This window comes from Manacus vitellinus, unplaced genomic scaffold, assembly GCF_001715985.3.
Source record: "Manacus vitellinus isolate BGI_N305 unplaced genomic scaffold, ASM171598v3 scaffold_2_pilon, whole genome shotgun sequence".
NCBI classification, from domain to species: Eukaryota; Metazoa; Chordata; class Aves; order Passeriformes; family Pipridae; genus Manacus; species Manacus vitellinus.
Genome location: NW_021940208.1, coordinates 28,555,681 through 28,572,183, shown reverse-complemented (window position 1 = coordinate 28,572,183; position 16,503 = coordinate 28,555,681). Strand labels below are relative to the sequence as shown.

At 39.3% G+C, this 16,503-nt stretch overlaps 1 protein-coding gene across 1 annotated transcript; it reads right to left on the bottom strand.

The window, feature by feature from the left end:
* Nucleotides 1-447: 447 nt before the first annotated feature.
* On the bottom strand, nucleotides 448-15,219 carry TNFSF11 (TNF superfamily member 11). Its single transcript, XM_029960963.1, has 4 exons — nucleotides 15,052-15,219; nucleotides 8,462-8,507; nucleotides 8,281-8,379; nucleotides 448-1,035 (listed from the first exon to the last, which is right to left on the bottom strand). The coding sequence occupies exons 1-4, from the start codon at nucleotides 15,217-15,219 to the stop codon at nucleotides 614-616; spliced, it is 735 nt and encodes a 244-aa protein (XP_029816823.1). The 3' UTR covers nucleotides 448-613.
* Nucleotides 15,220-16,503: the final 1,284 nt, after the last annotated feature.

Sequence of the window (16,503 nt, the reverse complement as noted above, 5' to 3'; positions counted from 1 at the left end):
GGCCCTTTTTATCAGCAAAACTTAAGTTGAACTGTTTAGGTGTTCTGCAAGTCATTTCTGCCATGGTCTGAGCTCTCCAACCCTGATTCAGCAATGCAAAAAAAGGCCTAACTCAGCATGTGAACAGTCACATCAAATGCAATGGGATTAGTTATACTTTCATAATTGCCATCTCAGGTTCAGAACACTCAACCCCAAGCAAAATGGAGTCCTAAATGCAAGCTGGGAGCCAAAGTCTGCCCTGCCCTATGTTTGCACCAGAACTAATAAGGACAGCACAGGTTAAAAAGTCAGAGCAGAACTTGGAAACAGAAGTTCAATAATATTAATTTTTTTGATTTCAACTACACCAATGTAAAATACATAATGACTACCAAAGCCAGTGGAAACAAATGAAGTAAAATGGCTATAAGACTAAATCAGGAGAACTGTAATTTTGCCCTTCCATGCATTCGTGGGACTCCCACTGGAGTCAGTACAGGACAAAAACATGTGTTTAGAGATATATGGCTTATACAGATGTAATTGGGTTCCAGAAGATTTTCAGTTCTGTCTTCAAGTTGTTTCTGGACAACTCCAAACTCAAACAATTTTCAGTACACTAAAGGAAGATTCAATCTAAATCCCTAACTTTAAACGCTCCAAAATAAGTTGCTTCTTGTGATGAATCCAGTAGCAATGGGTTTGATACCTGGATACCTATCATTTCACCAGATTTTAATTTAAAAAATCCTCCTACATTTACAGAATAAAAATGAAATTCTGAATTTCCTGACCAGTATTTGGTGCTCCCTCCCTTCATCAACACGTCAGAGCGCCTTATTTTAAGATTTGTCTTAATCATATATACCATCAGCTGAAGCCCTCTTTTAGTCAAGTTTCCTGAAGTTTCATGATGTCTAAAACAGATATTGGCATAAAGGTAGTAAAAGCCATCTTGATTAACAATTAGTTTTCCATCACTGAATGTCATATTCGATAGGTTTGCCTGGCCTTTGTCATGATGCCAGGATGTGAGGTTCACTTTGCGGGTTCCTGAAGAGAAGAGAAAAAAGACAGATTTATAAACATTTAACAAACCTCAACATTTAGTAAGCAATCTCTAGGTTTTTACAATCAACTAGAGTTCTATAGGCTACAGTGAGTATTAGACAATTAGGGAAAAAATTCTTGTGAAATTTTCTTTTTTTTAATGCACTCCCATATTTGGCTTGCTATTTATAACTGTCTGCCCTCCCACCAGAAATGCCTGCTGGACTGTGGTACAAAACACTTGCTTGGCCTATAATTTGATTATGCTAAGCAGTCATGCAACAAGCTCTGCTAAGACAGTGCATTCCATCTAAAATTTTATTCAACTAATAGATTGTTGAGATGAATTTGAAATGAAAAACTTGTTATCAGTCTTCAACTTTTAACTGTTTGCAAGGGATAACTAAAATTCTGAACACAAGTTAAACTGATAATTCCCCAAAGAGAAAGTTTATGAAACCTTCCCATATTTTATGTTCTTGTGACTGTAGCAGTACAAAGGTAAACATTTTCATGTGACAACACCAAAAATGCAGATAAATCAGTATAATTGTGCATTTTTAGTATTACACACTAAGTTGCCTAGGCTTTACATAGCACTTCAACTATTTATGACATAACAAAGCTTTTTATGAAAAAACAATGTTTAGACTTAACCCAGTGGTTGCATATACCAGAATAAGGCTCTAAAACTTCATTTAATTCATATCCTAGATATCTAGGATAGTGGTCTACATCATCATCCTAATTCTTTCATAATTTTACAAATACTTATAGCTGGACAACTATAACTATTCAGGAGGTAAGCTTGGATTCTTTGATATCTAGCAGAAGGTCTTAGAAGACAAGCTCGTGGAAGACAGATGTGACTCTGGACACATTGCTCTTTTTTTCTTTTCTTATTTTTATTTATTACAGTGTCTTAAGTTTCAAACTAGAAACAATGAGTTGATATTCCATGCTTGGAGGAGAACATTCCCCTTCAAGTTGTCTTAGGATGGAGATCCACAAATTAGGAAGGAAAATGATAATAACATTCTCAGTCTCTCCACAGAACATCATGCATGAGGGAATCAAAATATACACATAACAGTTACCAAATCTGACTACCAAAAAGGGAGGTTTAAATGAATTATCACATGCAAAGAACCATTACTGAATTCCTTCTAACAGGTACACATAAGCCTTTTCAGTTCTGCCCACATGACAGTGGTCTGGTAAACAGGAGGCTGAATCAATACTTTGCAAAAAGAATGAAAAAGAGGTGAGAGACTGGAGATGTTGGATTAGTCTGCCAGCTTAGCACCATCACTGAAAGCTAACTTTGTACATATAGGTACAGACATACAGGCTACCTGGACCAAAACACAGCTCCCAGGCACTATCATCAGGGAGCCACATTGCATCATCTCTTGGATGTTTCAAGCTGATGTCATCAGCTTGATGTCAAATAACATCTCAGATGTTATTTCATCTATATCCTACTATGGAGGCTGTGCTCAGAGATGGCCTGGTAGGAGGTCAGAGAGGCACTGAGAGAGAAAATTTGAATCTTCCTTCCAAACCTGGTCACATTTGACACTTCAGATTGTTTTTCGTGGCACAGTGGTAAGACCAGCCTGCAACACCAGCTCAGACAGCATTGCTACTACAGCAAATGTATCATGTAGAGGTTTATCACAGTATTTTGTGCTGAGGAGCATGCCCTGAAGCACACATCCCACAGTCCCTCCACGTCCCTAGCTTCACCACTATCCCATTATAGCAACCAACTCATCTCACAGCCCATGCCTGCAAAAACAGTAGAATAGGCAACAGTGGGAAAAGAAGATCCTGGCAAAGCCCACAGGCACGCCCACGCAGAGGAAATAACACTGTCCTGAGAGCTCCATGAGCCTTCCTTATAGGCACAAGCCATAAACACTCTATTATTCAATGTAATACATAAGGCATAACACAATAGATGGGAATTGGCTAACTTGTCCTCCTAACCACTAGCAATTTTCAGCACAACAGAATAACTCCATTTGCTCCCTCCCAGAGCAGTGGGTTCACATATGTACCAGAGGACTTTACACCTTAGCCTCCCAGTGCATCTAAATGCCTGCTTGGAATGTGCAGTTCCTTATTCTCCCAACATCAAATCAAAACAGTCTATCCCTACCAAACTTTCCATGGCACACAGCAGGGCCCAATACCTTCCCCTCCAACCAGTGCTCACAAGCATGCTGGTGTAAAGCCTCAGGTATACTCGATTGCTTCAAAAGATGCCTCTTCCATCTGTCTGTGCAGAAAGCAAGGGTAAGAGGGGACAGGGGAATTTGAGAGATGAGCCTTGCCTAACTGCCAAGGGCAAGCAACTTTTGCATGCAAGAGGAATACTTTAACAGCAGTCGAGAACAAAAACCTTCTGGCGTTCTTCCATGAAGACTTCAGCAAAGCACAGGTTCTCAAAGGCAGATCATAAATAGTTGCTCCCCTATGGCTCTAGTGCAGGTAGAAATCATGCTAGCAAAATTATACAGAGAAGCCATCTTCTGTGCAGTGACTCAAAAAAACCTCCGAAAACCATCAATTAACTGGAAAAGACAGCAAGATCTTAAGTCTCTTAGCCTGGAGTTATTCACCTGCAAGAAGTGCTAAGATAGAGGTACCAGATTGCACCTCTGAAGCACTGGGGGTAGCTGAGGCAGTTGTAGAACTTCTCGTGCACACCATTAAGTCTGAAGAAATACTGCCCCAAGGAGGTTGGCTACCTTCAAGATGAGGAGGACAGGCTGGAAATCACTGCTTAGATCAGAGGAGAGGCACTTAGATATGGGACAGGAATGTATACCTGTGATGGAACAGAAATGCGTGCTGTGACTGCCTGGTGGTACACTGGGTAGTTGCTAAGTAGCTTTTTTTTACCTGACAAGTAAATTTTTTAGTTGCCAGTCTTAAGCTGCAATTTTGAAGAAATCTTTAGCAGGAAGGCACAACTTCCTGCTGAAAAGCGGGAAGGGAAAAGAGGGCAAATAGGTGCTACAGTGGCTCATAATTGAGAGATGGGCTCTGGGTGAAGTTTGTTTACACTATTTTGATGTTCAAGTAAATGCACATCATTCACCCATGGTCAGATAGAGGGACAGGCCAAGAGATGATGGGATGACACTATCTGTTTTGAGCAGAGGATTTGCAGAGGTAACTCCTAGAAATCCCTTATTAAAAGGGGATTAAATTATAAAGCATTAAATTATAATGCTATGATTGTATTAGCTGAGGCAGATGGGCATTTTGCCACAATTCAGAGCTCCAGAAGAGGCATGCCACAGCCAGCAACACAGCACAAAGATGCTCTTGTACGAGTTCTGTCATGAAATCTTTAATGGAAGGAGCAAGCAGGTTCTCAGCGCTTCTGGTGGTAATACAACCAGATCTGGAGACACCAAAACAATCAGTACCCCAAAACACAGGAAGTGGAGAAAACTGGAGCACACATTAGTGCCAAATCAGCAGTCCACATATCAGAAACTCTGACACATAACCCAAGCCATGGGCTAGTCAGAAATGCTGCAATACAGTATCTTCTTACTGTGAAATAATTTACTTTGGAATCATGAAAAAAATAGCACAAGGCAAGTCAAGCTGACAGAGAAGTAAACAGTCAGGGAGATCATGAATAAGATAGTCTTCTAGACAAGGAAAAAAGCATTATTTAAAAATTCAAAATAATACACAGCCTTTCTGAAAACTAAAGACAAATAAAAACAGTGTCTTGTGTATCTGTGAGCATGAACTAAGACTACTACAAATGAGTTCAATAAAATTAGCCCTGTTTTGATAATTTGTTTGCATTGTAGTAATGTTCAAGTATAAATAAAGCCTGAAGAAAGGACCAAAGCACTGTTTGCTCTGAAAAACTCTTTTGGAGGCAAAGGGCAGTTAAGTCGAACCTGTAGCTGTAAATAGCTCAGAATACTACAGCATTTCCTCAGACAGCTAAAGGTATTAATTCACACTCCAAATGATATATTTAACATTTATATTTATTTCTGTTTGTGATTTTCTCCTTTAAATGGTGACTATTTCTGTAATCAATTTATAAACCAAAATTCACTGTTTTCATTTAAAACCTAGGTAGCATTTATAGTGAGCTCTGGTAAAAACCAACCAGTAAGCATCCAGCTCTAACCTAAGGCAGCAAACCTAAAAAATACACAGAGCAAGCCAAACCACTACAGCTTCTGTCACCAAATGATGGGTGGGGACACCAAGATTTGGGAAGGGTTATTTTCCCCCCCTCCCTCACACTATCCCCCAGCTGCAAAAGTCCATTTGAGGCTTGATATTATTGTGAACCAGCTCAAAGGAAAATGTTTTCTCACACTTCAGTTCACTGTTCAGTGCCTCTTCATGAAGGGTGTTCAGTAGCAAACTACTTAAAATCCTGTTTGACACTGAAGACTTTTTTTTCCTCAACTCTGGTTATTCTGGGTCAGAGTGATGACAGTAGAGAACCTTAAAATACTAAGAAAAGATCTGTCCAGGCTCATGGATGGCAGAAAACAATTTAGAAGGGTTTCAGACATGGAGAGTAAAGAATCAGGGGAAGAACATAAATATTGCCATCTGCAGTCAGAGAAAACAAGATGGGAGAGGAAAATCTCCTGGTGACCCTTATGCAAATTTTTCTTTCTTTATGCCTGTCACTAACCTCTATGCTACCCAGCCAGGTGGGTACTGCCTCATACCAGTAAGCATAATACTAAAGTGCCTCACCACCAGTAGGTTCAGGGTTCCAGCTATCTGTAAGGATGCAGCCCCTCACTGTTACAATGCCCACGAGGACCGCAGAAGCTGTGCTCATGATTAACATTCTGGCAATGCTCTTCCAAAAGAGGCAGAAGCCATATGTGCCAGATCAGAAGAGAGTATGTCCAGCTCATAATACTGGTAAGGAGTAGATCTGCTCCAAGGAGAAACAAAGCTTGCTGTCACAGGCAATGTGTTTCTGAGAGTTCCTGCAGCCCATGCTTTTGAAAAAAAAAAAAAAAAGTGAAGAGAACAAGAAAGAGCAATGTCTCCCTTTCCATTACCCATAGATGTGCTGTATCACTCCCTTGAAGGTTAAAGCAGCAATGCACAACAGTAAAACTTATCAGCTGCTAGTCTGGATAAAAACACAGTTTACAGCAATATCCAGGTAAACAGAAAATAAACTCCCCACAGCAAAAGGTGGATTTCACAGACTGTGACACTGACACACTCCACTTCTGCAGATGTAAGTCATCTGTCTCTATGATTAGCAAATTAATTGAAACCTTCCAAAGACAAAATGCTAAGACGAGTTTACTGATACTGAATCTTCTACTATGGACCTGTGGTAAAAGTAGGTCAAAGCCAAAATCTGACTAAAATAGAAGCTTGTTAGGAGGCATTTGAGCTAACAAGAAAGCTTTTGGAAGTTCTGACTGCCATCTGACAAGCTGTTTAAGCTCTCTGCTTATAAAGCTCTGGATCTTGGCAATGTCAATGCACCTGAAAGAATCCTATCCCTCCAGGCAAGAAGCTGTACAGAATTGCTTTGTCTTTAAATAGAGCAAGAGCAAGGTATTACTATGCAGGCTGCTAAAATATCAGATTTCAAGTCTCAACACAGCATTCCCCTTTGGTTTGGTTATATAAAACAGAAGAGCAATGTGCACAGCTTAATTAACAAGGAGTTCAGCTCTGCAGAATGTATAAATCTTCAGAGAAAGAACACAGTGATCAATGCACCCTCCTATCTTAAGATCCTCCATCTGATAGCTTCAGAAAAAACTCTGGTTTATTTCTACCACACCAATTGTTGTGTTGAGAATACAGAGAGAAAAATCTCAACTGACAGTGCTCCAGGGCAAAAAATAAAACCATTCTAACATATCTTAAAATTGTAGGACTGAATCTTTTCCTCTGGAGAGTGTTCCAAGGCAGACTCGAGTCTTGTTCCCAGATATTGTACTAGCAAGGATATTCCCAAAGCCATCTGTATACCTCTGTGTAGAAAATAAGAGCTTTGGCAATATAAAAGAATGCCATCCTCTTACCATAGGGGCAGATAAAAGCCACAAGAACATTTTTTTCCCCCCTACTCAATTGCTCAAAAACATACTGCATCCAAGTCAACACACTGTGTTGCTCACAGTACAATGCTATGATTTTTATCTTGCTACCCCTGGACTAGATGAATGCACAACAGACCCTTCTGAAGCTTTGGCATGTCAGAATGTCATGAGGGCCCTGGAGTCTTATGTGAAAAAGTCTACACCAGTCCTGCAACATAAAAGTGAATGGAATATGATAAAACCTTTCCAACGTGCCATCAGCAGAAGGAAACAAACTCATCCTTTTGCTATCAGAGTGCAACATACTCACAGAGGGCAGCGAACTAGCAGGCAAGTTGTAATAATGCCATTGGGACTGCAATTCTAGATTTTTCACACCTCCAAATGAAAGGTGTGCTTCCTTTATGGCAAATTCTTTCACTGATGGGCACCTGATATGCATGTGCACTGTGGACTCATATAAGATTCTCAGCTTCCAGATCCACCCTGAAGACAAATGCTGTGTCACCCAGTACAAACCCTGTTTTGTACTCAAAAGGAGTGTTGCTGCTAAGGGCTGAATAGGTGGACACAACACATGCTTGAATTTTACAACAGAAAACAATACATTTATTCAGCTAACAACAGGATAAAAAAAATCCCTGACTTTGACTCAATAGAAGGGAAACATCTTCCAAACTGTATGATATGTATTCTGGACAATCTTTGTGCTGGTATAAACACATACGCAGACAAGGATATATGAACACATCTCTGTGTGTGTGTGTGTGTGTGTATACCTATGGATGAAGTCCAGTGTGAATGAAAAACTCTGGATGGGCCCTACAGGCCAAAGAAAATGAGAAACTTCAGAGGAGAGCATTCAACACAAGATCTTCCTTCCTCACCTGACAGCACAAAGGGGCAGGCCAAGTCCTCAAAGGTTAATCATGAAAACTGGTAATTTGAAACGACATTCAGCACATGACTAATACAAAGAGGAGCCATCCTCCTTTTAACATTGCCCCTGTTGCTTCTGAAATCCTTTAATGCATCCAATTTATTCTTGCTATCAAAAGCCATTTCTGAAATCCCAGTCTGTTGCTGGTTTTGCTGAACTATTTTCATATCTTTATTCACTGTTTAATGCATTTAGGAAGTATTCACTTAAAACTGAACTTACCAGATGGAATATTCTTATCATCAATAATGAGATGGGCAAATGGCTGCTTCTCAGGTTTGTTTCTCCTGTACAGTTCAATTCCTAATGCCTCCATTGCAGCTAGAGATAAAAGAATTTCATTATCCCACAAAGACACATTTAGTGGAACCAAAATACTTCTTATTCATAAAGCAGCACCTACCTTTTTCTGGTCTTGGTGGCGTTCTTCCCATGACACGCTGGACTTCCTAAAATGAGAAAGAGCCATGGCTTTGATGTTTTCTTGGGTTTGTAATATTGTTTAGTTTGCATATATCTGGGGATATTGTTCCACCTACATTATATTCAGATGCCTGGGTATGCATAATGTAAATATGAGAATGTGTAATATGAACACACACAGGTTAGCTGACACAATCAAATTACTTCCTCTGTCCAATCTTCTGATAAAGGTGGATAGGAACAATGATGTGTACGATCACTGCATTATTTACTGAAGTAGTGGTGACAGGACATTTACAACCTTTCCTACTTACAGCACTTGGATTATTTCTCCAAGTATAATGGAACAATGACTAATAAGAAGGCATCACATCAAACTATAGAGTTTATGAACTGATTTAATTACTTGGTGTCCAAAAGTAATGAAAGAGACAGTTCTACATAGGAATTAGTGTGCAATCACTCTAAGAACTAAGGAAAGTAAGCTCTGAATTTCATTTGTGATGAGGTAAATGAAAACCTCCGTTCTTCACACTTGACCGCTAACAAAGTATGCAGGAACTGAAGGATTAAGCATCCTCCCCATCTGGACTGGGCCAAATGGACTGGGTACCATAATTCAATGCAATTCTTCAAAACTACAGATGAATTTTAACATGAATGAAACCCATGTTACACAAACCCAAGAACAGTACAAATTGCAGACATCAGGCACCACAAAAAGCTTTGGTTTAAATAATCCACACCTGTCTTCCTCTTGAGAAAAAGATACAAACAGCAGTTTTCAAAAATCTAAGCAGCCTGTTCTTCTTACAAGCATGGACTGAGTCTTGGTAATATTAAGTTCAATCCTCAATTCGGTCCCCTTTTTCTCCATGACTCTCCATATGTTTTCGAAAAAAAAAGGGGTAATACCTTTGTTATTCAGAATACCTTATACCATGGAGCCATCAAGAAACGTTCAGTAAAAAGGAACATTTTGCTGATGATAGCAAGTCATGTCCTCTTTGAAACCTAAGAGTGGTCCTTGTTTCATCTTTATATAATGCATACTGTTGTTTGCCTGATTCAATCCAGGTATATGCAATATGTCTCAGATTTGGCCAGATCAGCAATGTTACACTGTGCTCTCAATCACTGCAGTGTTTTAGAATTTGAAATCCTGCTTTAAAAACACCTGAAGTCCTGCTTTTATGTAATTTTGCAACCACAGTGAAGTCTATAATGCCTTAGCCAGCGCATTTATTACTCTCACTTTCCCCTTTCAGTAGGTATTTAAATGTTAAACCAAAATGAAAAGCCACAGCAGTATGGAAGTTGTATTATGACTATCAAAGCACAATACTTCAGCAGAGATATGCTGATTTTGTAGATAAGAATCACAAAGATGCTTTTTGCAGTAGAGACAAGAAGAGATGCAGCAGAATCACAACTTCAGAAGTAAAACTCATATCCACCTCCCCTACTTACATTCTCTTTAATTCTCTGATCTTCCTACTTCAATGTCAGTTCTAGGAGCATGAAAATGAGGTTTAATTCTAGGAGCTGCACACCACCATCAGCCGCTAACCACACTCAAGTAGAAAATAGGAAGGTGACAAGAAATTGCAAGTACCAGGTACTGTGAAAGATGGCAAAAGACTCTGAAGAGAACAGGACATAAGGTAAGAAGAGCCTGGGCGACAGACCACACTCGGAGATTACTGTAACACACCTATCCCCAACCCTTTCCTTTGAAGGGGAAACTTCTTTGTTTTCTTGCTTTCTTAATGGAAACTTCTCAAATGTCAAGTTTGCTTTCATATCCTTTCCTTCTGGGGCATGTGATAATGTTCTTGCCTGGAGAGTCTACTGGGCATATCCAAAAAGAACTATGTACACTTTAATCTCCTATTATCTAAATTGGTACTAAAAAAAATCCCATGGTTGGTAGCTGCTCAGCCTTTGAAATCCCTGAACTGGTCAATTGCTATTCTACTCTTAACTTAAATTTTTCCTAGGAGCATAGAGTTCTGCTTCTGCACATTTCCAAAGATGCTCTAGCTTAAGCAGTGAGAGATCCTGCAGCCTGATCCAACTCATCTTCCTTGTGGAAAGGCTCTGACCCTCATGAAATGCGGTCTGAGTTTCTTTCTAACTGTTGGTGGTGCTGTTTCACTGCAGCATCACTACTTGGTAAGCAGAACAGCTACCCAGGTAGACTGGGGTCCACAAGTCTCCTTGTCCTGATGGTCTCAAACCTACTGTCCTGTTTCCTAGGAGCATGTCTCTGACAGGAACACTCTCCTGTACTCCTCTTGAAGCTGTGCTAGTATGCAATTAGGAATGAAGGTATCATTACATCAAAAAGGAAATTATAAGCATGAGTTCACCACTAACACATTGAGAAGAGTTGGAGGCTGGCTTATGTTCTCTGACTCTTCTGTGTGCTTGTCACTGGATTAGAAGTGGACTGGATTAGAAGTGGCAAGACTGCGGTCTGAAAACAGAAATCCTCCATCAGTTCTCTAAGCTCTGGACTGGTGTCAAGTTCTTTACTTGATTCTGGCCAGCCTCATAAAATTTTGATATTCCTTTCTGTTATGTTGCCCAGGCTTCCAAAAGGGAGATGAAACAAATGAACTAGTCCCTAGAAAACAGATATGGAGTTGTGAGTTTCCTCCTGAAGAATAAGTAGTTCAACACTTCTTGATTTTTTACTTCATGTTTCTACAGTTCCGAAGTGCTGATACACAAACTACCTTAGAAAAGCATTTTACCATGTATTTCTTTCTGACCCTGAAGGAAATTTTTCACGGAGTATCTGAAGAAATCCAGATGTCTAAAGATAGTCCCTTAATGGGATTATAAAAAGTCCCCTGGTATTCATACTGCAAGGAATTAAGAGCTATGAGTCTTCAAATTTTTAAAGTATCAACTGCATTTTTTAGCACCTGAACATCTTTAAGCATCTCATACTTAATCACAATGTAGACTCCCATTAAGGAAGTAGAAACAGTTCAACAGAACCAGTGACTAAGAAACTGCTATAATGACACAAGAACTACTGACAAAATATTACCAGCGACTTCTCCTAATGCTGCTGTCCACAGAACTGTGATACCAAGCTGTTCAGTTATTTTTAGCAAAACTGTACACAAAAGTCACACCACTCTGTTAGTCTTATGATAAGCTACTCTTGTACACCTTTGTGTAATTTGCCCACCGTCAACCAAATCAGCTCTGCTGACCTGCTTCCCACATTCCAGCCTCCTTCATACAGTCACTGTTTAAACAACAGACAAGCAGTTAGTCACAAAAATGAAAAACATGTCTTCCCTTCAACCAAAAATTTTAAGATACCATTAAGAAGCTCTGAAACGTTCACATTTTAAAGTTAAAAATCATGCTTTAAGTGTCTGGAAAGTTGGGAAGTGGTCTTTTCCTAATCCACAGCAGGTTGCAGGTTTTACCCTTAGCATCTCAGCATGTTCAAAGTAAAAATAACTCTCGTTATACAAGTTATATCCAATGTTGAGGATGCAGAGACAAGGCTACACTTGAACACATGATACTTGTGAAACGTTTTTCATCTCCTTTGGCTTTTACAATATCTCAGTATCTGCTTTGAGCAGCTATAAGGAGCCTTTTGAGACCAACAAGAAGTCCTTTGGACATTCATGTGCTTTTTCATCTGTGATCTTAAAGCTTCTTTATGCACTTTTCTCTTTTACTACCCAAGTGCTGTAAGTACAGCTAAGTACCAGGAAGAAGCATCTGATTCTCTTGCCGGAAATTCAGCAATATGAAGAATGTTAATCAGGAAGGAAGTGAAATAGAAAGTACATGAACCAATACTCATCAGACTACAGTTTGGAGACCAGCAACACCACCTCTACCCAAATGAGTAGTCTATTGCTTGCAGAAAAAAAAAGGCATGTAAGATTGTAGGATGGAAACAGTGAAATTTTAATAACTTACAGTAATCACTTGTGAAACCTTTACTTGGTCCATAACTATGTGCACTTTAAATGTCTGCTAAGTATATAGATATCTTTATAAGTGCTGCCCTGGAGGTCTAGCAAAGCACTCTGTTGTCGTGTGGGTAGACTAGCTTATGCCTGAACTCCCCAAGCTGCTAGAAGCTGGGAGTAATGCCAAGAAAAGTTACTTATGGATTGACCAAAGATATGTTTGTAGTCCTTTCTACTTCATGCTCATAACAGACTTCATAAGGACTGTGGTCAGTGCATCTGGATTGCCAAAAGGTTTTTAGGGTTGCATGGAAAAAAAATTAAGCAAACAGACAGGCTAAGAAAGTATACTAGTTGTCTGTTTGAAAGTTTATATGCAGTATTGAAAATGTGCTTTCTACTTAGTAAGCTGCTCCTTAAGCAGAATTTTTATCCTGGAATATGTTAAGGAATTGGTCATTAGATTTTGATGAAAATAAAAATCTTCAATTATTATTTTTTCAGGAGATAAATATTTCTAGACCTGACCTTGCAGCCCTACAACACTGGCTTTCCTAAGAGCACTTTCGTTTTCAGCATCAAACCCTGCTTTAGATTTAAGTATTAGGTCTACAGGTGTGCAAAGAAAATAGATGAGAACCGGTGCAGTAAGCTAGAAGCTGTAACCAAACCATAAACCTGAGCAAAAGTAAGTTGTCTATTTTCATTTCCTGAACAGCTTGATTTGCAAAAGACAATATATTTAAAAAATCACAAAAGATAAATGGTATTTTAAAGTGTTCCATTTTAGTCACTGAACATGCTACCAGTTCAAATAGGGATACTGGTTCTTAAAATACACACAGGTTAAATTCTCCTTCAGGAAAGTGAAGAAAGCACAGACAACAAGAATCCTATTTCAAGTCACATTTGCTGTATTCCCACATACAAAAGACTAGCACAACTGCAAGTAAGCTTTGGCTGCATCTCTGCTCTTCATTGTAGCAGGGTGAATGAAAGGCAGAATTTACAGATCATGATATAGTATAATTCTGCCTTGACACCGTTACTTTCACTTCTCTGATATACCGAAAATATGCAAACATAGCCTCAGGCAATCATTTTCCTATCTATTTTTTTTCTCTATCATTGATATAAGATGACAAAGCATCTAGAACACTGGTGCAGCTGCTTAATACATTCTGTAACATTCAAAGGAAATTCAGAGTCTACTTTGGCAAAGGAAATTTTATTGTTCTCAAACTAATGGTCAACAGCCAGAAAAGTTATCCCTACTCACTATTTATCCTGGCCACGGACATTGCAGCATTTAACTTCCATCCAGACTGGCAGGATATGCAGCGTCAACTAAAGCCAATGCCTTTGTTGAGTAACCAGCAGTAAATGACCAGAATACAAGGCTTCCCATTGACTTACAGTAACAGGCTCCTTACTCTGTCATGGGAGTCACACGAAAAAGCAGTCCAGTACCAGCACACAGCACAGATGTAGGTGTAGCAGGAGGAAAGAACTAATTCTACAGACTTAACCCTTTGTCTGCCCCTTAAGCTTTTGAAGGAGATGGCTAGCAAAACGGACAAGACATGGGCTCCTATGTTTCTTTGTGTTTTGTTCTCAAAAAGATCAGGGTTCTCTGTTAAAAGCAAACATTACATTAGCACAATTAAAATGCAATGAATTTAATTCAAGTACAGTTCACTCTGAAGTGTATGTGAGTTCAGCTCAAATCTAAAGCAGTACCCTTAATCAAAACCTGCCAGTTATATGCAGACGTGAAGTAGTAAAGTTGTAGTGGACCTGATAAGCCAGGAAAATCAATCCATAGCAGACATTCATCTGTTAAACAGCCCATAATTAAACTCTAAACACCGTCATGAATACAAAAAGAGATCAAAGGCAGTAACTGCAGAAAGAGGGGATTGTGACATATATCCCACTTGTCTAGTCTTCCTCATTAGGGTTGACTTCTTCAGCTGACCACTTTTGTTATTCGTGATACTCGTAAGACTGCTCAGTTATCATGCTATGGCAAAGTAGGTCTTCTGCCAGTGTAAGAACTATCTGTATAGAACAGAGAAGTGGCAAAGGGAGGAAAAAAAATAGGGAATATTATCCCTCATTTGGGGCTGCAGAAAGAGTAAGAAATGAGCAAACCCAAGCAAATGCTATGTTCTTTGTCCTTCAGACAATATTTTGTTTGCTGATGATCTTGACTTAGGAGAATCTCGTTGGAAACAGACAGGAAGACTGCTTTGAAAAAAAGCGTGTAACTTGGTTTTTATGCGCATCCAAAGTGTTGGCAAACCTATACAAATATTAGCATAAATGACTACCATTCAGGCCAATCCAAAAGTCAGAATGGCTAACCAACTAACTGCAATCAGTTTTCTTAGTAAAACTTCAAGTCTTCCTTTCTTAAAAAAAATAAGAGAAATAAAACATGTTTGAATACAGAATTGGTTAGCCATTACCAGACTCATGAGTAAACGCTTGGATGAAACATCAGGTGTTATTTGAACACCAGAAAACAATTTATAGAACTTACCTCTGAATATAGATCTTGGAAGAAGTTCAACAGGACCATGAAAGAAAGGAACACACAGTCTGTGCCACCTACCTTCTGCACAGTCCTTTGGAGAGCGAGTTTCATATTTCTACATGATTCTGGCATTAACTTCATTTCTTGACTTTCAAAGGATGCATCATGTAAATCTGTACTTTCTTGATGACCAAAAAGTGTTCTGACACAGTGTGCGTGTTCTTTTGAAATTCTAGTAGGGTCCATCTGAAACAAAAACATAAGCACAACCACAGTTCTAAGTGTCAGGGACACTTTTCAACCATCTAAAAGTTTGGCACCTGGCTAAGTTTATATCTAAATTTTCTTCATAAACAATGAAGAGAGAAGAAGTTCCCAACATCGAGGTTTATTTCATTCAACAAACATGTGAGACAGGACACCTGACTTTCAAAAGTTAAAATAAACCCACTCTTACAGTAAAATTAATTATCCTGAATTCAATTTTTCAACCACTCAGTGCAATATCACAGTTATTTTAACAGGAAACAAAGTCATCGTACCTCTAAGAGCTATTGTTTGTAAAATGGCAAGTAGAGAAACTCGGGGAAAGTATGTACAACACCTAGCACATCATTTTCAAGAGGAGAAACAGAAGTTTTCTCTGAAAATATATCACTGAAACTATCAGCCAGCTATCACAGAAACTTTTGTGGGTATACTGGTTGTGGTTGGGAGAGAGTTAATTTTCTTCACAGTAGCTGGCATAGGGTTGTGTTTTGGATTTGTGCTGAAAACAGTGTTGATACCAGATGTTTTTGTTACTGCTGAGCAGTGCTGACACAGAGTCATGGTCTTTTCTGACTCTCACCATACACCCACCAGTCACCGGACTGGGGGGTGCACATGGAGCTGGGAGTGGACAGTCTGGAACAGCTGACCCCAACTGACCAAATAGCATATAGAATATAAAGCTGGGGTAAGAAGAAAGAAGGAGATGACATTTGGAGTGAGGCCATTTGTCTTCCCAAGTCATCGTTTCGTGTGACGGAGCCCCGCTTTTCTGGAGATGGTTGAACACCTGCCTGTCTATGGGAAGTGGTGAATGGATTCCTTGTTCTGCTTTCCTTGTGTGTGCAGCTTTTCCTTTACCTATTAAACTTTCTTTATCTCCACCCATGAGTTTTCTCACTTTTATTCTTCCAATTCTCTCCCCAGCCCCACTAGGGGAGTGAGTGAGTGGCTGCATGGGGTTTAGCTGCTGGCTAGGATAAAGCCATGACAGTCGTAAGAGGTATTCCTTATGTGAAACAGTCACTAAGAAAGCAAAAGTTAGAAAGACCAAAAGATGATTAAACTGCATTGCAAAACACCTTTGCTTCATTGGATCAAGACTGATTAGCTTAGAGTATCTGCAAGACATTTTTAGCAGTCTTTATGAGTGAAACAAGTATGCTTTAAAACCCTGAATTCTATCAGTTAGATAAATTGGAAGGATATTCCAAGAATTAGGACTGTACCTTGGCAGAGTTTAATTGCATAAATACTAGT